General features: G+C 39.1%; 8 protein-coding genes across 11 annotated transcripts; 3 read left to right on the top strand and 5 right to left on the bottom strand.

Moving 5' to 3' along the window:
- Nucleotides 1-5: 5 nt before the first annotated feature.
- LOC123318988 (solute carrier family 25 member 40-like) lies at nt 6-2,000 on the top strand. Of its 2 annotated transcripts, none has more exons than XM_044905779.1 (6): nt 6-141; nt 209-372; nt 428-716; nt 772-971; nt 1,020-1,101; nt 1,199-2,000. In XM_044905779.1, the coding sequence occupies exons 1-6, from the start codon at nt 27-29 to the stop codon at nt 1,459-1,461; spliced, it is 1,113 nt and encodes a 370-aa protein (XP_044761714.1). In that variant the 5' UTR covers nt 6-26; the 3' UTR covers nt 1,462-2,000. The 2 variants fall into 2 exon arrangements, 1 of the variants encoding a protein (XP_044761714.1); XR_006538434.1 differs by having other exon boundaries at nt 1,020-1,367; nt 1,569-2,000.
- On the bottom strand, nt 1,668-3,158 carry LOC123318987 (UDP-galactose translocator). The gene has a single exon (XM_044905778.1). It carries the CDS (start codon nt 3,097-3,099, stop codon nt 2,086-2,088), a length of 1,014 nt encoding a protein of 337 aa, XP_044761713.1. The 5' UTR covers nt 3,100-3,158; the 3' UTR covers nt 1,668-2,085.
- Nucleotides 3,159-3,164: 6 nt separating this feature from the next.
- LOC123318989 lies at nt 3,165-6,000 on the bottom strand. Of its 2 annotated transcripts, XM_044905780.1 has the most exons (4): nt 5,765-6,000; nt 3,859-4,014; nt 3,532-3,675; nt 3,165-3,378 (listed from the first exon to the last, which is right to left on the bottom strand). In XM_044905780.1, exons 1-4 carry the CDS (start codon nt 5,829-5,831, stop codon nt 3,170-3,172), a joined length of 576 nt encoding a protein of 191 aa, XP_044761715.1. In that variant the 5' UTR covers nt 5,832-6,000; the 3' UTR covers nt 3,165-3,169. The 2 variants fall into 2 exon arrangements, 1 of the variants encoding a protein (XP_044761715.1); XR_006538435.1 differs by lacking the exons at nt 3,532-3,675; nt 3,859-4,014; nt 5,765-6,000 and adding an exon at nt 4,047-4,696 and having other exon boundaries at nt 3,244-3,378.
- A 494-nt stretch (nt 6,001-6,494) lies between these two features.
- On the bottom strand, nt 6,495-11,947 carry LOC123318908 (cytosolic carboxypeptidase-like protein 5). The gene is made up of 10 exons (XM_044905688.1): nt 11,513-11,947; nt 11,291-11,440; nt 10,841-10,986; nt 10,346-10,678; nt 9,897-10,168; nt 9,671-9,846; nt 8,945-9,233; nt 8,628-8,832; nt 8,404-8,574; nt 6,495-7,344 (listed from the first exon to the last, which is right to left on the bottom strand). The coding sequence occupies exons 1-10, from the start codon at nt 11,604-11,606 to the stop codon at nt 6,676-6,678; spliced, it is 2,505 nt and encodes an 834-aa protein (XP_044761623.1). The 5' UTR covers nt 11,607-11,947; the 3' UTR covers nt 6,495-6,675.
- A 221-nt stretch (nt 11,948-12,168) lies between these two features.
- On the bottom strand, nt 12,169-14,952 carry LOC123318534 (GA-binding protein subunit beta-1-like). Of its 2 annotated transcripts, XM_044905179.1 has the most exons (8): nt 14,636-14,952; nt 14,366-14,458; nt 14,188-14,310; nt 13,931-14,128; nt 13,572-13,878; nt 13,354-13,521; nt 13,049-13,296; nt 12,169-12,995 (listed from the first exon to the last, which is right to left on the bottom strand). In XM_044905179.1, the coding sequence occupies exons 2-8, from the start codon at nt 14,453-14,455 to the stop codon at nt 12,807-12,809; spliced, it is 1,323 nt and encodes a 440-aa protein (XP_044761114.1). In that variant the 5' UTR covers nt 14,456-14,458; nt 14,636-14,952; the 3' UTR covers nt 12,169-12,806. The 2 variants fall into 2 exon arrangements, with proteins under 2 accessions (XP_044761114.1, XP_044761113.1); XM_044905178.1 differs by lacking the exon at nt 14,636-14,952 and having other exon boundaries at nt 14,366-14,567.
- Nucleotides 14,953-15,234: 282 nt separating this feature from the next.
- On the bottom strand, nt 15,235-17,115 carry LOC123318533 (CWF19-like protein 2 homolog). Its single transcript, XM_044905177.1, has 2 exons — nt 17,018-17,115; nt 15,235-16,955 (listed from the first exon to the last, which is right to left on the bottom strand). Exons 1-2 carry the CDS (start codon nt 17,018-17,020, stop codon nt 15,321-15,323), a joined length of 1,638 nt encoding a protein of 545 aa, XP_044761112.1. The 5' UTR covers nt 17,021-17,115; the 3' UTR covers nt 15,235-15,320.
- Nucleotides 17,116-17,326: 211 nt separating this feature from the next.
- Nucleotides 17,327-18,468, top strand: LOC123318535 (beta-1,3-galactosyltransferase 1-like). The gene has a single exon (XM_044905180.1). It carries the CDS (start codon nt 17,430-17,432, stop codon nt 18,450-18,452), a length of 1,023 nt encoding a protein of 340 aa, XP_044761115.1. The 5' UTR covers nt 17,327-17,429; the 3' UTR covers nt 18,453-18,468.
- Nucleotides 18,469-18,688: 220 nt separating this feature from the next.
- LOC123318532 (peptidyl-prolyl cis-trans isomerase G) lies at nt 18,689-24,024 on the top strand. The gene is made up of 12 exons (XM_044905176.1): nt 18,689-18,827; nt 18,882-19,076; nt 19,133-19,238; nt 19,298-19,385; nt 19,720-19,749; nt 19,901-20,040; nt 20,104-20,215; nt 20,271-20,455; nt 20,515-20,633; nt 20,760-21,429; nt 23,056-23,549; nt 23,608-24,024. The coding sequence occupies exons 2-12, from the start codon at nt 18,882-18,884 to the stop codon at nt 23,950-23,952; spliced, it is 2,484 nt and encodes an 827-aa protein (XP_044761111.1). The 5' UTR covers nt 18,689-18,827; the 3' UTR covers nt 23,953-24,024.
- The last annotated feature ends 23 nt before the right edge of the window (nt 24,025-24,047 follow it).

Raw genomic sequence — 24,047 nt, 5'->3', positions numbered from 1 at the left:
AAATTGGACAAAGTTCGCGGGGAACCATGGACTCTGGAGAAAGAGAAAGTTTACCAGCTCAAGAAGATGTGGACTTTCTTATCACTCCAACACAGCAAGCTTTAGCATCATGCACTGGTGCGGTGGTAACCTCACTATTAGGTATTCAAATTTGCTTGAATAATAAAGTTATTTATCGATATTTCTTAAATAACGACAACAATTTTAGTAACACCCTTGGATGTAGTAAAAATAAGGCTTCAGGCTCAACAGAAAAACACTCCAAGATGCTTTTTATACTGTAACGGTTTGATGGATCATTTTTGTGGTTGCAAACCGCAAGATTTACAGAGACAGTGGTATGCCAGGCCAGGACATTTCTCTGGAACGATGGTGAATTAAACCTTGAAGGTTATAAGGAAGTCATGACAAGTTTCATTCATTTCAGGATGCATTTTATAAAATAACCAAAACAGAGGGTATAACATCTTTGTGGAGTGGTTTAAGTCCGACCCTCGTTTTAGCCATCCCTGCGACAATAATCTATTTTGTGGCTTATGAACAATTTAGGTTGAAGTTGAAACATAAATATAATGCTCACAATGCAGGACTCGCGGAACAACCTTTTTGGATTCCCCTTATTTCTGGTGGAACAGCTAGAATTTTTTCAGTCACTCTCGTGAGCCCTCTAGAGTTAATAAGGACTAAAATGCAGTCACAAAAATTAAGTTATTATGGTGTGTTATCAATCTAAGCTTCGAGTTACGAAGAATCTCAGTGTTAATTTTGTAGAAATCGGACGAGCATTAAAAATGCTGATCAAGCAGGATGGCGTGGGTGCGTTATGGATGGGGGTGATTCCCACTTTATGCAGGGATGTTCCGTTTTCTGCCATATACTGGACTAATTACGAGACTTTCAAAAAACTTTTTTGGACGTCTAATCAGCCGTCTTTCTCTAAAAGCTTCATTTGTGGCGGACTTGCTGGAATGGTATGTTTGAAATACTCAGTTTTTTCTTCGTACACACAATTTTTTTAGGTCGCCGCGACGATAACTACCCCTTTCGATGTGATCAAGACGCACCAGCAGATCCAATTGGGGGAAAAAACTATATATGGTGGTAAGGAAGCCAGTTACCTAGAAAACTCCCAAATCCAGACATACGAAAAGTATCCCCGTTATTCATTCATTTTTTATGTTGATTCTTACGCTTTCAGGTAAATCTAAAACAATGGTAGGTTCCTTTTACGACACATTCCTTGACATACGCAGATCTCACGGCTTCAGAGGCTTGTTCGCCGGGCTCTTTCCACGGGTGGTCAAGGTGGCCCCTTCCTGCGCAATCATGATATCATCCTTTGAGTACGGGAAAATTTTCTTCAACAGGTTAGCCAAAGAAAATCAAGTTCCTAACGTCAGTTCTCAAAAAAAATTGGTGAATAAGATTGTATCTGAAAGTTCGCTACGATCCCTCAATTGAAATGGTTTTAGTCTTGTAGATAGTTTAGTTCTACTGGGTTGTTCTGGTGGTGGAAGAAAAAAAATTGCCATGATTCGAGCAATGTTAATAACGTGTCTTATTTTTAGAAGGTGATGAGCGTTGTTGAAATTCAGGATGTAACTCGATATTTCGATCAGAAGAAACAGTATAAACCTAACGAGAGTATTGAGGATCAAAGATGTATATATATTTATAAAAATTTTTATTTTCACACTTGTATATATATATCGTTAAGTTCTTTCAGAATAAAATAGGAAGATCGTAGTTTTGATTCGCTACAATTATTGCCAAAGGTAATCGATGAAAATAATCTATTGAGAACGTGGAAAAGAATTGATTTTTTTCATCTTACAATATTGTAATGATATAATTTACTGTTGCTAAACTATGTACATATAAATGCAACGTGAAATCTTAAAACTTAGTAAAAAAAAAACACAACCTAAGCGTATCTCAAGTGATTCAACATGTTTGTACTGAAAAGCACTCGAAATCGAATAAAATACTTTTAGATCTTTTCTTGTTGTTTGATAAGTACGGTAAATAAACCCTTCTGAAAAATGTGGCACAAAATAATCTCAACGTTGAAAAAAACAGTGTGAACTACACCTTGTGAGCCGTGATAGGGGATTGTTTTTTCTTCGGTTGGTAACCGTACAAGAAAATCGCGAATATCACCAACATAGCACCGACGGAAAACTTGACGGTCAGATGAAAATCGAAGAGATAAATGGAGACAATGCACGATATTATTATGGCTAAGGAGGTCGCGAATCCTTTGAGGATGTTATCGGCGTATTTGACAACCAAGGCTACCAACAGACCCCCCGTAGCCTGCAGGACGATCAGGTACACGACGAAACCGTCGTAACCGAAGAAAAATCCCTGATTTAAAATTTTGGAATTGTCCTGCGCGAAACAGGTGACCAATCCTATCGGGATGGACAGGAGACTCAGCTGGATGTTCCTCATCCACACCGAGATGTCGCTTCCTTTCAGAATCTTCTCGAAATACACACCAGCAAAGCCGGAGAGGCAACAGGCACCGAGGGCAGCCAGGAAGCCTATAACGTGGTTCTGCTCCATCCCGTTGGGCACTTTGGCCGGCGCCTTGTCCTGGGCCAGCTGGACGAGGACGATGCCTCCGATCAGGGACACCAGAGACAGCCACTGCGTCAGTATCAGCTGTTTCTTGAGGATCAACACCGAGAAAATGGCTGTCGTGAAGATTTTCAACTGGTACGTTACCTGATAGGTGGCTGCGTCCAAATGCGACGCCGACAGATATAACAGATTGTTCTGTATCACGTAAAGAAGGGACGGAACTCCCACCTTCAAAGTATCCAAGGGTTGTTTTATGATGTAGGCATGAAGAGCTTCGAACAACTTGATGATACCACCGGAGTCCACGTAAACGATGGCCAAGCAAGTCGTCAATTTGACCACTTCGGCCATCAGGACAGCCGTGGAAGAAATGAACAGATCTCCCTCTCTGGTTCGAGAATAACGCATGCTGAGACCGAGGACAGCATTCTGAAGGGTTAAAGTTACCAAACTTACGTATTTTAAAGCGTTCGCTTTACGATCAATGGATTTTTGACTCATTCTTAATCTCATTGGTTAAGACTGGGGGCTATTTCAGTACCTACAGTTGAAGCTATACGAGATTATTATACGAGATCTTGTCTTATCTTTGAAGGTAACGATAAACCGTCAAGATTAAGGCTGTTGAAAGAACGAAAATGTGAGATTTCGACCTATTGGCTGGATTGCATCCGTCTCCTGTGCAGGTGTAGATGCAAGTTCGATACGTCAGAAGGTCCCCGGGCTGTTTGACATAATTGCAGTAGTTGCCCAGATCTAAAGATGAACAGAAGCGCTTGGCACCTATTCCTCCTGTAAGAAAAATGTACAGTTTTGATCTAAACACGCAAATATTCAAATAGTTAGTGAGGAAATACCAAGGGATGCCTATCTACAGAGACACAATAAATTAATCTAAAAACTAGACCCACTATCAAATTTCGTGGTGATATTCACATTACTCACTGTGTAAACTGGTAGATTTCACACAGTATTGTGCCTCAAAAACATTGTCGCAACTCTGAGGTTCTATACCTCCCATATGGACCATTCCATCGGAGCAATCAACAGAATCTGCTGCCGTACACTGATAGCAAAGTATCGCAGAAGCTGCAGTTCCCAGTTAATCCAGCATAGGTTAAAAAGCATGATAGATTAGTATAGTTAGTGGTTAGCAATAAGAAATGAAGAGTACATGATTGTTATTGACACATTTGTAAGTTTTTCATCCCGAATTAGTAAAACAGACTTCAATGTTTGGTTAGTTTTTTAACCAGACCCTTCATTGAATACCTTCGAAACGTCCATAGTGCTTTACGCAGTACTTAGCGTCATAAACGGAGTCGCATGATTCTGGTTTTAAATCTATATCGTCTGTAAGCCATTCGTTGCACTGGAATGGCCTTTCGGGATCGCTACCAGTGCACTGATAGCATTCGATAGCAGCAGCTACAGATTCGAAAAACAATCAAAATAAGTACCTGTATTTTAGCAGATCAGGAAAGCTCAAAAGCGAATCTTTCGAACGTTGTCAACTCGAATACAGTTCCTGGGAAAGTTTTGAAATTCGCATCTTTTTTACGTGGCAAGGATTCAAATTGCATACGTGAATTTGTTGACACAACAAAGAACCGTACGTCATGTGTCATGCGTGACTTTTAGATTTGACAAGAGATGATGCGTTCGGGAATGATAATGGTAAGAATAAAAATAGTCTTATCTTTTGCTCTGAAGATTAATTATCTTATGTTTACTTATTTTAGACCATTTAGATATCTCTATATAAATAAGAATACTCATCAGTATATTAATAGATTCAATAAACGAAAACATTTTGCTAAAAAATTGTTTACCGGACAACGAAATTAAATTTCTTTGACACCCGTTGCTTGAATTTCCAACTTTCCTGAAGAAAACAGGCCACTGAAAAATCGAACAAAGGCTTATTATCTTTTCAGTTCATTGATCTGGATATCCCGATATGAAGTTGAATACCTGTGAAAATTCTGGATAACATACATGTCTAAACAGGCCTTTCATGACAAGCCGAACACAACGACTTGAATTTTAAAAAATGAGCTCTCTGGAAAATCTCTTTAAATCACAAAGAGGAATAATGAAAATGGAAGGAAAGAAACGAATGACAATTTCCAGATTTGCTTAATTTTTTCTCATTGCTACATGTTTCATTTACTTAAATTCCACTTGATTGCCGAGACGGCACTTTTCAAAGGCAAAGAATATGCCCCTTCAGCATCGCTCATTAGTGAGCATCATTAGCAAAGCTCTTATAATAGCGTACCATTTTTACGTGCGTAAAAAATCAAGAGGGCATTTCATCTTGAAGAATTATCGATCAACATAAAGGCATTACTTCGCATATACGTCTAGGTATTTTTTGTTCTTTACAGTCACGTTTTGATTAACAAGGAAACTCTGAACTTGATTAATCATCAATGTTACGAATGGTAAAGAAAAAAGGGTTTTCCCCTTTTCATTGAAGGTTTACTATAATAACTTCCATCTAGAATTTAGTCAAATTATGAAAAACCTCAAACTATAAGATTTTGAAATTAAATTTTCAATCCAAAATTCCCAGAAACTTTTCGATGGATCAAAAGCTTGAGTTCTACTGCTCTGAATGAAGTAATGAAAGTTGTAAATTGACTATTTAATGAGTTCAAGTGAATAACAATCAGCAATTGATGAATAATTTATGACTCAAGAGGACATCTCCACAGAGGATTAATTAGAAATGGTACATGTTCGAAAATTTTATTTAAATCCATCTAAGGTCGAGTCAAAACTTATTTTTTTTTCGGATCGTATCTTTTATTTCAATAACTTCTGTTGAATAATCATCAAACCGCAGTGATTCATGATTTTGAAATAAAAATGTTTATTATTCGAAAAAACTTCTGATCATAGCAAGCATTTCAGAAATTCTTCTCGAATTCAACACCTGTCATTATATCATAAGCGTTCAACCTGTTTAAAATTTATCATAACCTGCGATTAAAAGTAATGAGGGAAATATTTTATTTTTATTTGAAAAGAAATAAAGAACAGTTTGGGAATATCGCTAAAATCAACATTGTAAACAATTCGCGTGCCTTCGAACTTTCCTTTTAAAAACCGTTTATGCTCATTTCTGGTAACAATTTAAATTAGGGAATAGTATTAATTATGACGTACTCACATATAGTAAACAAAGCTGCACAAACTATCAAAAAACACAAAAGGTCCATGTACCTCAAAGAAACCATTTTATCACAAAAATTCTCCAACAGAAATTACAATACGATAATAACAATTACTCATCATTTAGTGTACCAGCAACCGCTCCCACTAGTAAGCCAATTGAAATTGTTTTCTCATTTGTTGTTGGATACCGTTGTGAAATATCAAACCACGATGGTATGTGCATGGGCAATGGGCATGGGTTGGTCGTCCATCTGTGGAATGCGGCAGGAAGCTTTGATTGCACGCTTTTTGGTGGAGGAGCGCATACGTTCCTTAAAATTTTAGTGGAAATGCCATGGGTTTTGTTGGTTTATGATGGCCGATAACTTATCCCTACATACTTATTCCTTTATCCCATAAATGGTTTCTAGTGAATCCCTTTTTCAATAGTTAACTAGGGAAAAATTATGAAATAGCCTGTGAATATCCTGAAAAACTTCGTTTTACATTTATTACGAAGCGCATCCACCATAAACTTTAATTATCGTTTTCAATGACATTGAAAGTTCACAGAATAATCTTATCGGTATCGATCACAGAACATTGTATAATATCACAGAACATTAATAATTGTATTCTGTGCAAAGATTATAGAGTCAAGTAATCTTTGATTCTGTGGTAGATTACTGAAGGTTTGGGATCATAGAGAATTGTCTCTGTTTGGGATGGAAGAAAGAAAACAATTATTGTTGTCATGATATTTATTGGAAATCGATGCAAATAAATTATACTCTGTCAATCAACAAACCTAAACTAACGAAATTAAATGATTTAGATTTGTACAAGGGAGAAAAAAATCTGAACTTACTGAACCACAAATCGTAAAGCTGCTTGAAATCACAAAACTTATCACCAAGAAACCAACCATCAGTGTTTTTTCACCAGTCTCTTTTTCTTCTTCACCTTCTCGGCCTTGGCGGAACTCTCAACGTTCGTACCAATCCTCCTCAAAGCCAGCTTTTTACTCTTGTTAAAGAAGGCATTTTTGGAGAAGGCATTCATGCGAGGACCAGAACTCGATCCTGGTTCCGAAGGATTCTTCAAGAAACCCAAGGATTTTTCATCGTTGAACGGATCGTTCAATGTTGTAGTCGCCGTAACATTCCAGGAAAATAAAGTCTTTTCCACGAAAGACTTCCCCGGTTGGAACTTGCAAGGATCCACTTCAGTTTTGACGGTTTCCGTCAGTAACTGGTTGTCTTCGACAGTTGCGAACTTGGTAGTGATGTCCATCTGTCTACCAGTCACCAAGGCCGGAGACTTACTCTTACCCTTACCTTTCTCGGCGTTCGAATTTTTACATTTCAACTGTAAATTCAACTTCGTCTTGTTCTTCTTTAGGATTGCCTTCTGTATTTTCAGGCTAGATTTCCGCTTCGGAATTTTACCCGAAGAGCTCGCCTTGAACGGTTCATTCTCGAATATTATATTCTCTTTACGTTCAATAGGTACCGACGATGGTCTGTTTCTTGGTAAAGTCTTATTGTAGATCGTGCTGGAGGAAGTTGATCTGATTCTTTGTCGTCTTTTTCCACCCTGAAACAGAAAATCTGAAAAAATATTAAAGGAAAATGAACCCAACAGAGGCAGATGTTCTTGGTTCTGATCCACATGGTATCATGTATCAGTTAGTTACCTGAGTTCAGATAGAAGATAAAAGAGATATTTCTTACACATTTATACCTCCTTCTGGAAGATTTTTTCATATTGAACACTGAAATACATTTTAATTTACACTATTAAAAGAAAAAAACAGGTGTAGATAAGAGAAATTAATATCACATCAGATATATAAAATAAAGTTTTCCCAGCAAAGGGACAAAACTAGATTAGAAACATCAAAACTACAAAAAGAGGCACCGAATTCAAATCTTAATCCTTGCTCAAACAGACCCATACGAAAGAAGCAGAACAAACCAAAATAAAATATACATTATGAATGAGAAGATTTAATATGAAAATATAAAAATTACACGATAAAATTTTTACACAATTGCAATAACAGATGTACAAAACGACGTTCAAATAACAATTCCCAAAAGTATTTTATCGTCATTGTGTGAATCTTGAACAGAGAGAAACATACACTTGATTTATCTTCTTCTAATAAGCGTTTCTTTGATTAATTATCTTTGCAAAGTCCTCTCCCTGCCCCTTACGGGAGCGCATCCCTCTCTGAAACTGAAACACCCCAGAAACATGTTAAATGCACACGAAGAAATTTCCAAGCAACCTCGAAGGAATTTCCACCCCGATCTGTATTAAATTGGCAAGATTTTCATTCAGTACGGTAAAATTCTACTGGGTTAGAGATTATATCCCTATCCTCAAAGTCAAACAGTCCAAAATCGAAGAAAAAATTGACTACTTAATTTAGCCAGATCAACATTTTCGAAAAATCACACGCAGTTGGCCATTAATCGAAGTTAACCTAGTTACACGTCAAAATTAGCCCCGCCCCCGCAGCCCATAGAGAGCGATAGACCTAACCTCGAAACGCGCAGATTCACACAAGGACAAATCGGATCACGACAGATTGCACGAGTGTATGGTAACGTCTTCGTGAGCGGTAGAGCTTGACTTTTTCTTTCGTACCTGAGATAAGCTCGTTTTCGTCTTGGACCTCGCCTCTCCAAACTCCTGGATGCAGTTGGTCCTTATCCAGTCCATCACGCCGGTGAGGGTGTGAAATTCGGAATGCGGGAGCCTGGTCAGCGGGTTGTTACCGGTCAGGTCCAGGATGGAGGCGCCCAGCGATCGGCCCACCTGAAACACGACAACGTCAATTTTGGGCGATTTGGTCCGGATCGGACTGTCACCTCTTCGAAGACGGTCGGGGAGTACTTGGGCGGCACCGGGAGGGCGTAGCCTTTCTGCTGCCGCTCCTTCACGGTGGGCGGGAGCACGTTCACTATCCTGCCCGTGTTGTAATTGCACTCCAGGGTGTAGCTCTTTATCAGTCCCGTCAAGGTCGAGATGGCGACCCTTCCGGAACCGGCTCTGCTCAGCCCGTCACGTTTATCTCTGTAACGCGAGACACAATAATGTTCCATAAACGCCAACAGAAAAAATAAGTGACAGTTGACGTTCATAAACGTCAAGTGTCAATGTCAAATGTCAACGAATTTTTCCTTACTTGATGAACATGTTTCTCTCGCTAAAGTTGCAGGCGGTGAAGTGAAAGTTGTGGTTGTTGATGGACATCAACTTGGCCAGCAGCATGCACTCGACGTTCTGTTCGGGCGTCTCGAAGTGGTTGCCGTAAATGAAGATGCCCTTCTTGGAAGCGTGCCCGTGCAGGTCCATGTAGAGGAAGAGTCCCGAATCGGCCGGGTTCACGTCGCCCTTACCGTTCAATTTTTCCAGGCTCTCGTTGCTGGATGACAGTTTCAGCGGCGTCCCGCAAATGGTACAGAGTCTCTTGACTGGAATAAAACATACGGACTCGCCTTGATCGATTATACCCCATACAGAACAAAAATTTCAACAACTTGCGTCAAGAATTATCGATCTCTATGACAGGCTTTAGAAATCCAGACGCAAAAAGTCACGAAAGAGAGCTAATAATAATTTCTGTAGTTCAATCAAAGACTTGACTGATTATATTGGTGTTCTGTGCTTGATACTCTTTGGTTCAATCATTGAACTCTATGGGAACCATAGCGTTCAATGGGTTCAATTAAAGAGTTGATACTCTTTGATTCAATCATAGAAATCTATGTTCCATGAGTCTATGTTCAATCCCACTACCAACCTAAATTCCGCAACTCGAAATCTCGACGGTTATTACCAACATAATTTGGATTTTCCACAGCCGTCCGAGATATCAATAATTCTTGAGCCCTAACCTTCGAAAACTCACATTTCCACATCGGGTTTCCGTTCTCTTCCAGACTCATGTGGGAAACCTTCGAACTGATGACGTTTCCGCACTGATTGTCCTCCGTTTCCGCCATATTGAATTCCGCTTGGCCGGGATCGGCACAGTTCGGGCATAGGGTGATCGTGTCCGCCTTGTCGTATCCGTAGTGATAGTACCTAGCAAGGGGAAAGATGTAGCGAAGCGTCACCCCGCATGCAGCACGTACCTGATCAGAGCTCTGGCGGCGAATATCGAAGGGTGGAGAGACAGAGACGGATTCAGGTACATCCTGTTCAGGTTAACTCCTCTAGAATCGGTACGATAGTGACCTCTAGCGACCCCGTCCGGATTCAGACAGGGTATCAGCTTGAAGACGTACATCCTACGAAGCGCTACGGCTATGGGATCGTCCCTGTTGAGCAACAGGTGCAACAGCCCGTTGAACACGAAACTGGACGGCGTTTCACCCGGATGCACTCTGGCCGATATGAATATAACCTGAAAAACATGCGTCTTGCACCTCCACCACACATAAAAGTATCCTGATCGAAGCAAGGCATGAAACAATTGACCGAATCTCCACGTCAGTAACGTTGACAACACTAGACGATGTTGTCATTTCATAAGAAAGTCTTGCAACTCCGTTTTTGACGTGAATGCCTGGCTGAAACTCACCTTCTTGTTGGGAAACCTAAACGGTCTCTGAACGTTCTCGTCGGTGAACAGGTTCTTGAGCCTGGTCTCCCTCGCGTTCGACATGCCGTATTTCGAGGTTATGGTCAGCAGGTCCACCCTCCTCTTGTCGAGCGACAGGCAAGCGCATTCTCGCACGTAATATATGTCGTCGTTTTCCGCCAACGGCATGCTGGCGAACTTTGCGTCGATGTTACCCAGCATCTTCTGGATATCGTTGTAGGAGAAGGGGTAGGTGAAAGCGAAATAGGTAACTGCCTGGTGGTTTTCGGGGGTGCGATATTTGAAACTGAGGGTGAATATGTCGTCTTCGTTCTAACCGTCGAAAAAAGAAAATATCGTCAAATTTCCATCGTTTCAAGGTTAAAGATACAGTGTGAGCCAACCAGGAGTTTGAATCGATCAATTTGTTACAACACGAGATATTTGAGAGTGTTGGCTCACTCTGTAAATGGTCAAAACAGCAAGGACACTTACAGTGTATGTTGGCTTATCTCGTATCCTATCCCATCCAGTTCTAGATGGTACTACTTTATAAACAGGGCACATCCCCTGACTGTACATTTTTGCTTGTTTATTGAGATTGACTATGTTCAACTTTACCAAGAGGGACGAGGCATTCGCTGCAAAATTCACTTGACTATTAAATACTCCATAACATCAACAGATTGCCCTAATTCCTTCAAGTAAACATTCAAAATTTTGAGGAATCTTATCCCACACACATTCATATTCTTCAATTTCTTGACTGAAAATCATACAGCCCAAAAGGTACAAAATTGATCATTCTCTCTATTTTTTATAGAACAATTTCATTACTTTGATCATTTAAATACTGTAATTCGATCAGAATATACCTCAATATGAGAAACTCGGGTAAAATGCTACCTAGATTTGTTCTGGCAATGAAAAATTGTCCTAACAAACCTCTCATCCCGAAATAAAACCAAGTCCTGTTGCCATTCTCGAATTCAGTGCCACCACAATCTGGTTTTGTCCATATGTTGTATTCACAGTCTGGAATATCAGGTAAGGTTTTGGTACTCGTGCTGGTATGACTTCCAGAGTTGATGTACACTGCGGATAATATCAATTTATTTATCGAAGACTGGAAATATCTCCACTGAAATGATTTATTTTAACATTTACCTGAGGCATCTTGAGAAACTGCTTCTACTCTAGCCAAATTAGCAGAATCGAAGTTTCTCAAGAAAGTAACACCTAGACAGTTGATATCTTCCATAACTAAAGGTGTTAAGACTTCCAATTACCCATTTTATCCTTTTGTATAAATTGTTTAATATAACTAATAAATAATTCTTTATTTAAAAGAAATACCCAATAAAATTTACTTGTCAAAATATAAACAATTTTGACATAACTAAAAATATTATTTTATTTTTTGATCAGCTGTTTTTTCTGACATTCGGGTGAGGTTAAGATTAGTAAAATTCTTTTATGATAATTCAAAAGAACGATATTAGAATAATAATTGTATGATTTACGTATGTTCACTTAAACTATATAAATTTAATCATTTCGATCGAAAAATTATTCTAATCTCCTTTCTTTGTACTCATTTCAGTTCACGCAAACCATAGAGTTTATTCATCAAGTTTCTTCTTCTTAGAACTCATTTCTTAGTTTTCGACAGTTTACCAGAAACTGCAAACACGCGAAAAAATTGTTGATTTCTTTCAGAAACGAAAAGTTTTGTTCATATTTCCATATATCCGAGCCTTAACTTTTTATCGTTTGACCTCTACTACTTCAATGGTACGCTAAGTTGATTAAAAAAAAAGTAATTTCATAAAAACAATTTTTATTTTCGAAATAACAAATATAATAATAAAAATAACAGTTTATTCCGAAGACAATGACTAAACATCACTCAAAAATTATCACATTTCCTTAAAATCTTCATCATCTTCAAAACAATCCAAGAAATAAAACTGAAATATCTGAATACAATTTTCGAAACTGAATAACACTCTAACTTTCGGTTCACACTCCTGATTGTTTTTAGACATTCAACTCGAAAATAACGATTCGTCATAAATCACGATACGTCGAAAAAAACGATCCGTCATAAATCACGATACGTGAAAAATAACGATTCGTCATAAATTACGATACGGTGAAAAACGTGGTCGTCGTGTGAACCGCCATCTCCTTCCAAATGAGCAATAAAGACTTGTTTCGTTTGGATTAAAGGAGGCCATAATGGGGACATATTTCATTCAGTTCCTTTTAAGGCACAAATCAGATAGGATGAAAAGAGATAATACAATAATAACCAACAAGAAAGCCTCTCCGATGTCTTTTACCTTGTAATCATGATCAGGTGACTCGATTCATATTTTACAACAATAAATAACTTCGAGGAGTGAGTCAATGCGAGGTTAAAAATGAATATGTACAAAAAAATAAGGAAACAATCAGGTCAACTGTACCCCAGAAGTTTTAACTTCAATTTGTAAGTCTCTAACTCTGCCTCTTTCTCTAACAGTTTTTGCTTGTATTCCTCTATCGTCCTCTTCGCTTCAGCTAATTCTTTCGATAATCTCTCATTTTCTGTTTCTTTAGAGCTGGGTCGGAACAATTGAACATTCTGATTCGCTTGTTTGAGAATCTGCAAAGTTTTGTTAGTTGAAATTATAAGCTGTAATGAATAAATCTACTCACATTCGGTGTCAAAGACATTGGTTGCAGCTTATTCTTCTTCATCACTATTCGTTTGATGTTTCGTGACTCTTTATTAATCACCTTCGACCTCTCCTTCTTTTCAACCGTAGGTTGCGGAGACAAAGTCAGTAAATCGCTGGGACTCACAGTAATGAATCTCTCCCGCTCAAGATTCACTAGATTTCTTGTTATGTTTTGAGAGGATTCTTCCTCAGCTTTCACCGACTCCAAAATTTGCTTTCCCACCTCTGAGTAATAATAACACCGATAAAACCCACTGATTTCTCAGTAATAATAACACTAACCTGTTAAAACTACAGAATGGCCGCTTTCCATCACCGTACTAAGAATATTATTGTCATCATCAGTCGGTAAAAGGGTTATACCATGTTCTTGCAAGATTTTCATAGAATCCGACAAAGAGTTATCCATTTCCGGTTCACATTTGAATTTCATCTCATGTATTTTATCGTCTAAAAAAAAATAATAAAAACAACACTTCGATACAAAAATTTCAACAAACCTAAGGCATTAGAGGAATCATCGATATCTTCCATTGTGATGGTATTATTAGACAAGGTCAATTGTTCAACGTTTTCATCTTCAGTAGCCATCTCGATAGCCAGATTTTCCGTAGCCGATGTAGGATCTTCCAATACTCCCTCCTCGAGTAACTCAATTATATCATACCTTTCAATCTGGTGCGCTATATCTATAGGTTTCAAACCAAACTTATTCTCCATATCCTGGTGGGCTCCACCGTTCAATAGGGCTTGTACTACGTCAAAGTGACCATTTTGCACTGCCCAATGGAGAGGCGTCATACCTAACTAAACCATATAATTAACTGATCTGAGAATACAATTCATTCATCAAACAAACCAAATCAGTCTCATCCACGTCAGCTTCTTCCTTCAATAATAATTTTACAACTTCTAAATGTCCTTCATATGCAGCCATATGAAGAGGAGTCCTATCGACTTTAGTTCTTGCATTAGTGGAAATTCCAGCCCTCAATAATATTTCGCATATTTCCACATGATTGCCTTGTGCAGCTAGATGAAGGGGGCTGGTTCCTAGCTTGAAACAAAAATCGTTTTTTTAGAAAATGATACATCCACGTGATTACAAATTTTTACCCAATCAGCTGTGAAAGGGGCGCCTTCATAAAGTAACCTTTGGGTTTCATCCACGTCCCCATCAGATGCTGCTTTCAGGAGCTCCTTTCCTAATTCGTTGGTTAAACGACCGCTTATATTAATCTGAAAAAGTGGAAAGAGTTATCTTCTTAATGGTAACAAGATTGACTTTTCTTACAGGCACAATACCACCATCTCCCAATTGATTCGTTATGAAAATTTTAGCAGATGTAGGTATTTCATCAACACCGTTTGAGATCTTTATCATAATCTGAAAACACATTTTATTAAAAAAATTAGGTGGGAAAAATGTTGCTTTTCGAATTTGAATTGAAGCAACAGGAAAAATTGCATTCGGTACGGTTTCCTGTTGCAAAAGCGGAAACGTTGTTTAGGATGCCATTTGCATTAGTTTAATTACAACACAATCGATTTAGGTGGTACTCACTTTGAAAATAATGAAAATCAAATCTGAAAATAAATTATTTTATAAGATATTATAGGGAGAATACTCGAATTGGTAGGATGTGAGTCATTTATTCATGTACTGAAAGCTGCCCTTTTTTAAGATGGCGGCCATGTGGTTCATTCAATGGCGCGAAATTCGAATAAACGAAAATGTGTTATATTTGGGGATTGAAATATTTTTTTTGTGGATTTAATAAGCACTACTGTTTCAATAATTTGGGAAACGTCAGACAATGGCTCAGCTAAATTTCCATCTTCAAGAGTAATCTTGTGAAACTTTTATTAACATTCAAATGTATTTTGGGTTAACCTAAGTTTTGTTGAAAAAACTCATGATTACAAATCATGAAATGTGTAAATTTTGTGTAATAATTGATTGGCAATTTCACATTTCGAAACCTGATATTGAAGTACCAACTTGCAAGAGCTTGTTCGTGTTGAAATCCAAACTTATCACAAACTGGACAAAGCAAGCGCAGATCAATCTATCGACTCTTCAAACTACACTTGCTATGTCCTGTTTGAAAAGGCTCAAGCTGAAAATTTATGCTTTATATACAGACAAATAAAAGGTAATGGTCTTTCTCATACTTTTCTTTAATGTACACAGCTTTTCAGTTACATACAATACCTATATACAAGTTTATAATTCGACTTTTAGTGTTTCACGATTTCCACCACTTTTTAAACTCATAGACGCGGGATTTTTGCAAATCAAAACTTTCCCTTCTAGGTTTTCTCCATTTACTGTGATGAATGTCCAACATACCTCCAATAATTTCTTGTGCGAAATTATTAGGAAACATATTTTGATCCTCGATAATGTGAGCAAAACCTTCAGTCATTCCGAAACTGACAAAAAAGTAGGGCAATCCCTTAGGAACAGCCTTGATCACATCCCTGTTCTTCAAAGAAATCAATTTTTTGTTATGAGACCATTCAGTTTCAGATTCTTCTATACCTTTTTTGAAATATATAGGTGCTAGCTCACTTTTATTCTTTGGAATTGGTATACATTCCAAAACCATATGAGGGTATTTGTGTAAATATTTGGCCGTTTCAAAGAATATCACACACTTATCTTGACTCTCAAATAACTTCACTAATTTATATCGTAAATTATTAATTTCACTCCATTCATTTTCATCCAATTGGACTGAACAAGGAATGTGTCTAACAGGGCTTATGAAGCAATGTCCATCAGTTAAAGGTTCATAACTTGGCATAGATATATAACAGTATTCACTATAGTCGATCATTAGATGTTTTGGCATGCTTTCCGATTGTAAACATTTAGTACAGTTGTCAACAGACTTGATAACCTTTTGTTGCATGCTTATAGCTTTATCAACATCTTTGGACGATTGTTGATGCCTAATTTTATCAACAAATATATCCTCCATATCATCATTTTTCTTAATACCACTAGCCATTTTAGCAAATTCTTTATTGGCACTATCAGATGAATTATACTTCTCAGCTTCAAACATTTGTTTCAATGAATATTTATCATCGTCAGCGTAATATTTGGTCCTCTCTTTGCCAGTGTATGTTTCTACTTTCCTCTTCTTTCTTCTAGAGTCACGATCTTCATCCATTTTTACGGGTCGTGAAAATCCTTTAGAATCTGTTTGTGTTAAAAGAATAACCTTATTACTTTCGTGTTCATCCAGTTTAGCAGCTTTTGCTTCCTCTAATTTAAGTTTCAGTTCCTCTACAAGTTTAGAATTTCCCATGATTTCTGCTTTTACAAGTTTTGCAGCTATCACATTAGGATCTAGAGATGTTGGTATAACTTGCTTTATTTCTTTTGTACTATTTATCTGATTTCCTTTTTCTTCCTCCTCATATGATATTTTCTTCTCACTTTCTTTATCATTACTCGATTTTGATGTTTTCCAATTATATTTCTTCCTTTCTTCTTTATTGGTTTCTTCAAAGTCCAGATCATATGAAGGTTTTTTGAAAGTGGGTAAACCATCACCTCCATTTTTCCAATAAGGATTTAGCTCTCTAGAACACTGGCTGGGATTATATTGGTCTTCCTGTCTTTTTTTGCGCTTCTCCAACTCGCGAGATTTTCTTCGGTCGGCAGTAGAAGTTGAAGCAAACAATGAGTCCACGTTCAACCATTCTTCTCGTTCCAACTCTGGTTTTTTGAATTTTGGGGGAGTTGTAGAACGTGGTTTTTCCTGCTCTGGCGCGGGTTTTTCTATCCATTCAGTATCGCTAGAACTTTCGTCCGATGACGACCTCCGTTTTTTGCTTTTCTTTTCATGTTTCCTTTTTTTATGCTTTCCCTAAAATGAGTAAATAATTTCGAATTATCTTTATTATGGTTAAGTAAAAAATGAGGACATACCATTATTCTGTCCAAGATTAGCAGAATCGAAAAAAAGCTGTGAAAATATCCTGTGGAAGAAAAGAAAAGTTTTATTTATTTCATAACACAACATAAACGTCATAAACACAAATTGACAGAAGCATAGATCTTTAGGGTTGTTAGGTTAGGTCACGGAGTAAGGGACGAAGTTTGTCTATGGTAAGGGAACCATAGAAAAAAAGAATCTTATGCTCGGATTGTGGAGAGTACTCTCCACCGCTCGAGGGAAAGCAGCATGATCATCGAATAAAAAGGTTCTGAAAAGACCCGCAATAATTCGAAAATCCATATGGAGTGAAGAATTTGTAACAGAAGAAAGTCATAGTGACATATACGAGAGATGTCTAAAATAGATTTAAGACATCTTAAATGCAATTAAAGGCAAGTTGCTATGTGCAAACTGAAAGCAACAAGAGCAATCTTATTGGCATGGTCGATGTTGTTGATCATTTACATCAACTCGTATTTCTACCTTCTCTCAGAAGACGATTCCACTGATTCCAGAAAAACAGACAAACCTTATAAACATAGTATTGCCTTACCCACATCTACTTATCATATTTCGACATTTCCAGAAAGAATCAAAATCAATGATTCTTATGAAAGAGGTTTTTCCGTCACCAACTCGAAACTATGTCCTGAAGAAGGGAGTAATATTTTGGTTTTCATTGCTGTATTTTCCTCGCCACACAACGAAGACGGCAGAAATGTAATAAGGAATACTTGGGGTTGTTGTTCGAAACGAAAAGATATCGCTTTGGGGTTCCTGATTGGAGCATTCCATAACAGGACCGTAGAGAGGGTTTTAAAGCGAGAACAGCATTTTTTTCAAGATATAATACAGACAAAATGCATTGATTCTTATGATAACCTAACTTATAAGACTTTAGCCATGCTAGAATGGGTAAGCCGATTTTGTATGAAGTCCAAGTTTGTTCTGAAAACCGACGACGATATGTTCATAAATGTTGGGAAATTGCTAGACTTGATCAAAACTATTCCAAGTGAAGCTAACGCCATGTATGGCAAGGTTATCGACGGAATGCCACGCTTCAAATATGAAAGTTCGAAACATTACTTACCTTCAACTCAATATGATCAAGATATTCTCCCAACTTACCTTTCTGGTCCCGCTTACCTCATTCCAACTCATTTATCCCAACTTCTCCTAAATAAATCTCTGGACCATACATCTTTCAAGCTCGAAGACGTCTTTATTAGCGGCATTATAGCAACCAGCTTGAGAATAAAGTTAGTACATAATCCAGGATTCTACAATTTCCACCTGAATATCAACCCCTGTAATGTCCAGCATCGGATAAGCTTGCATAATATGAATCGCGACGAACAGTTAGAGATATGGAAAAACTTGCATAATCCTTTCATAACATGCGGATTCAGTAAATTATATTGAACTATAAAAATAAAGTATGCCTTGAATGATGCCTTTTCCCTTATTAGCAGCTAAATCCCCATAGGTATTCGAGAAATGCTTACCTGCTTAGAATGTTTTAGAAAACTGCCGTCAGATGGCGTCTTGCAGTTGATCATAGATACCGAATGGTTTAATCCAGAGTTACTCTGCAATCTTTGATTTTGATCATGTTCTGTGCATGATACAATTCTGTGGTCTAAGAACTGACAAGTGACAATCTCACAGACAAATGGCAGATGGCTTGGTGATTTTGTAATTTGTGGTTTTGGAATTTTCTTTCAATCGTACGTCAAATTGAATCAAATTGGAAAAAATTGATTTTATTGTTTTATTTTGAATGTATTTGATAGCAAGGTAATTCCTAAATATTGAGATCTTTACTGAAATTAATATTTACATTCATTACAGATGCCTGATAAAGAACAGATTAGTGTTGATAGGATAAGGTGTTTTTTTGACATAAGTATAAGTGGTTTACCGTCCGGTCGGATATTATTTGAATTGTTCAATGATGTTGTTCCTAAAACATGCGAGAATTTTAGATCGCTATGTACTGGCGAAAGAGGGTTGGGGGCTACCACTAATAAACCTCTTCATTATAAGGTAAATACGTTTGCGAACACTGTTGAGGTGACTTATATGTGTATTATTTATCGTAGGGAGTCCTTTTCCACCGGGTAGTTAAGGATTTTATGATACAAGGTGGTGATTTTTCTAATGGAAATGGTACTGGTGGTGAATCTATTTATGGTGGAACCTTCGAAGGTGTGCTCAATATTTATTTGACGTTTGTGTTATTCTTGCTTAACTCCTCAATTTTTCAGACGAGAATTTTGAATCTAAACATGATAGAGGTTTTCTACTGTCAATGGCAAATCGTGGTAAAGATACAAATGGGTCTCAGTTTTTCATGTGAGTATTAGGATCAAATTATTTATGCTTCATAATATGAATTTTGATACAGTAAGTTGGTTATCGTTATGCATTCTTATTATGTAATAAAATATAAATTTTTTCTGGATATTGTATTGGAGTAATTTTCAATATGCTTGAATTCTAGACAAACTAAATATAGTTAAGATTCAGGTTCAGACTCTCTGATACGAGGGTACTATCTGCTGGTTAGTTGATCAGTTACAGAACAGTAAATGATGTGTTGTTCTGTAGCAGTACGACTGTCATCCTCATGACGTCTTTATCCTGTCTGGCCACCCTTGATCATATCTTCTCAATTTTTGTGTTATAGTACAACACAACCGGCTCCTCATCTCGACAAGTGAGTATTAGATCTTTATTTTCTAGGTTTCAAAGCTTTTTTGCTAATAATCCAGTAACTTGTGTTTTTTGTGAGTGAAACGGAAGCTTTGAAAACTTTGAATCAGTTATAAGTTGATAACTGTATATTGAGCTTAACGTTCTCTTTTCAGCGTGCACGTGGTTTTTGGACATGTTGTCGGTGGGATTGATGTTGTTCGTCAAATTGAAGCTCTCCCGGTTGATGCCAACAGCAGGCCTTTGCAGGATGTGAGGATCGTCAAGTGCGGGGAATTGGTGAAACAGGTGAAAGGTGAGGTTTAGGAATTAGCTTTGTTGTTCCCTATGTTAATATTCGGTCTTTTCCCATTTTTAGTGCGGAAGGAAAAGAAGAAAGAAGAGAAAGCGGCATCCGAGGATGAAAATGAGGAGAAAGAAAAGAAGAAGCACAAAAAAGACAAGAAGGAAAAAAAGGAAAAGAAAAAAGAGTACGTTTAATTTTTGTTTGAAGAAGTTACAATCGTTTAAGACGTTGTTTTTCAGTAAATCGAAGAAACAAGCCAAAGAAGACGAGAAAAACCTACATCCACTGGCGATAGTTACCAACATAGATCCGGAAGATATACCTGATGTGCCGGTTAATAAATTTTTACTCCGAGGTAACGCAACCAAAGACGATAGGAATCAGAAAGATTCTTCTGAATCGAAATCGTTTAAAGATAGACGAGGTATGCAAAAATGACAATTTTATATGGAGGGGGTTATTTGATACAAATTTGTTTTTCAGATAATGATCGAGAGGGAAATTTCAGGGGGGGAAGACGGATGTGGGAAAATAGAGGTTTCAACAGGAGGGGCCCCATGAAAACCAAAAGCGGTAGGACCATAAAAGGCAGAGGAAAATTCGTGAGTCGCCTCTTCGACATTTTCTCATCTACGTTCTGTCAAAATTGACAGATGACGTGTCTGACGTCAAATCGATTTTTTTCTATGTCTATGCGAACAGTTGGAAACCGATGAATTGTATTTCAGAGGTTCAGGACGCCGTCGAGAAGCAGGTCGAGGAGCGTGACGCCGCCGCACTGGAAGAAAGAGGAGAACAGGGTGATCAAGATGTCGGAGCTGGCCGATCGCAAGAACAACCACCAGGAGCTGCAGGAGGCGCAGCAGCAGAGGGGCGGCAGGGAGCAGGGGGAACGCAACACGTACACGCCGGAGAAGAGGCCCGACAGCGGCAGACCGCTGGATTACAACGCGCTCGACTACGAGGACCAGTCGGACGAGGCGCCGTCCAAGAGACAGGCGGTGGCCAGCCTGGTGCAGTATCCCCTGAACAACGTCGAGCAGCAGCGGAAGGTCGTCGACCAGACGGTCGTCGTCGAGAAGCGTAAGACGGAGCAGGAGGAGGAGGATAAGAGGCTGATCGAGCGCAGTCAGTTCCTCGCGGAGGCCTTGGGGGTGCAGCTGAAGACGGGGCAGGATCATCAGGAGCAGACGTCGGAGGTCAAGCAGGCGGCGCAGACGGGTCAGAAACCGGCGCCGACGGTCGCGCACGCCAAGACGGACGGACCGAAGGATTTCGGCAGGGAGAGGAGGAGGAGATCTCCCGAGAACGTCAACGCGGAGGAGAGGGGTGGCAGGAACAAGTTCGAGACTGAGAAACCCGCCAACGCGAACGTTGCGAGGAATTATCGTACTAACGGTAAGTATTTTTGCTCTGTGAAGGTTCTAGACGCCATTTTTTACCATCTAGTTCTATGGTCCTTCGTGGGGTTAGGTTTGGTCGTTTGTGGAGTTGTTCGGGTTAAGTTAGGTTGTCTTTGGGGTTTTACGGGTTAGGTTAAGTCGTTATTGGGGTTTTATGGGTTAGGTTAGGTCGTTTTTGGGTTAAGTTAGGTCGTTCTTGGGGTTTTACGGGTTAGGTTAGGCCGCTTGTGGGGTTTTACGGATTAGGTTAGGTCGTTTGTGGGTTAAGTTAGGTCGTCCTTAGGGTTTTACGGGTTAGCATAGTTCATTTGTGGGATTTAGTGGGTAAGTTCAGGTCGTGTGTGGGTTTTTTCGCGTCAAGTTAGGAGATTAGTGGGGTTTTACAGGTTAGGTTAGTATTGGCTAGGTCCTTTGTGGATTTTTTCTGGTCCAGTTTGGTCGTTTTTGGGGTTTTACGGGTTAGTTTAGGTCATGCGTAGGTTTTTTCGGGTCAAGTTTGGTCGTTTGTGGTGTTTTTCCGAGTAAGTTAGGGTTTTTCAGGTTAGGTTAGTTCATTTTAGGGTTTATCATGAGCTTTACGAGTTAGGTTTAAGTCATTCTTGGGTTTTACAGGTTAGGTTGAGTCGTTTTTGGGTTAGGTTAGATTAGGCTAGCTCGTTTGAGGAGTTTACCTAGTTGAGTTGAGAGTTTTGGGTGGTTTTTTGGGTTAACTCATGTTATTTCGTGGGATTTACGTAATTTGAGTCGTTCTTGGGTTTTACGGTAGATTATGTTAGGGTTATAGGTTTAGGGAGTTATCTGGTCAAACTGGGACTTAAGTGTGGTTTTTTGGATTAAGTTAGGTTATTTGTGGGACTTTTCCTGGGATTTCTGGTTAGGTTAAGTCGTTTTTTACGGGTTAGGTTAACTTGGGCTAAGTCGTTTTTCTGGTCGAGTAAGTTTTTTCTGGGGTTTTCGGTCAAGTAAGTCATTTTTGGAGGTTTTCATGGGATTTATAGGTCAGATTAAGTTGTTTTTTGGTTTTACCAGTTAGATTAGAGTAGGGTAAATCTTATGGGATGCTTTTCTGATTGAGTTAGGTCTTGTTTGGGTTTTTACGGGTTAGGTAAGATTATTTTTGTGGGTTTTTCGGTTTGGTTGGTTCGCTCTTGAGAATTTATGGGTTAGGGTAGGTTGTTTGCTGGATAGGTTTGATAAGGTTACCCGAAAATGGTCCTAGAGGAGCTCAAGAATCACTCCCCCTCCGACATCATCTCCTTTTTGAGTATTATGGGACTGGAGGGAGAGATATAGCTTTACGAGCTTGCCTGTGTGCTACAATAGACCGCTTGGTCGCAGTGGCAGGTTTGGTTTATACGTCCAACACACCCAGCAATCAGTAATGAGTAATTTAGGTTGTTATTTCAGGTCGTTTGGTGGTTTTCAAGCTTTTCTCTAAATTTTTCTTAGATTTGCTCACTTGTCAGGTGGCTCTTTAGAGGCATTTTCATAACCGAACAAGAACAAATAACCGAACAAGAACAACTGTGGCACTTCCTGAAATTCTAGTGTCTAAAGAATAAGTTTAGTACTTCTTTCAGGTTACTTGTGTTTTCTCACAACCTTGTACGATTTTCTTCAGGTCGACAAGAAGACGTCCGACGACCGCCCTTCAGGCCCGCCATCAGGGACTTCAGACATCGTCGTCCCGCCAGACCGCCCCCGTACCAGCCGAGGGGTCGCAGGGACTCCCCCCGATCCAGGGAGGCGAGAGATCGAAGACGTAGACGCTCGAGCGACAGATCCCGAGAGAACAGACGTTCCAGATCGCCGCCAACGACGCGTAAACGGTCGGCGTCGCGTCAGAGGACGCCCGATAAGAAGAGGGAAGATAAGGATAGGAGGCGATCGAGCAGGGGAAAGAGCGAAGAGAAACCGGCTGTTAGGGAACGGAGCGAAGATAGGAAGACGCCGGAGGTGAAGGAGAAGGCGCCAGAGAAGCCGGATCTGAAGAAGATTCTGAAGGCGGTCGAGCCCTTGAAACCGACCGATAGTACCGAGGAAAAGTACAGGAAACTGTTGTTGATCAGGCAGAAGGTGGAGCTGTTGGAGAAGAAGAGGAAAGAGGAGGAACAGGTACGTTACTCCATGGACCATGAGGAATTGGTGTCTGTAACAAGCTGTATTTTTTCAGAGGCGTCTGGAGGAAAAACAGAGGAAGGTGAAGGAAGAAGCGGAAATGCTGGATAAGGCTAAGCGAGCGAAGAAAGAAGCCCTGGAGAAGGAGAAGCTGCTGAAGACGTACAAGGTGTTGCAAGAGTTGGATAAAAGGGTAGCCGGTGGGGCCACCAAGAGTAAACGACGCAGCAGTAGCAGCAGTTCGAGTAGCAGTAGCAGTTCTGACAACTCCCCTCGAAGGAAATCTAGGAGATCCAGTTCGAGGAGTAAGCAGGATAAGAAGAGGCCCAGAAGAAGGTCTTCGAGTTCCAGCAGCAGTAGGTCCCCTAGAAGGAGGAATGCGACTAAGAAAGGACGTTGAAATTGAGTGTTTAATATTAATTATTTTTATTGTACGGATCATATATTGAATAAAGCATTACCAAGTATTGAAGTCTAGTGTATCTGTCAAATGGA

This window comes from Coccinella septempunctata, chromosome 8 (assembly GCF_907165205.1).
Source record: "Coccinella septempunctata chromosome 8, icCocSept1.1, whole genome shotgun sequence".
Classification (NCBI taxonomy): Eukaryota; Metazoa; Arthropoda; class Insecta; order Coleoptera; family Coccinellidae; genus Coccinella; species Coccinella septempunctata.
This window is presented reverse-complemented; position numbering and strand designations above follow the sequence as displayed.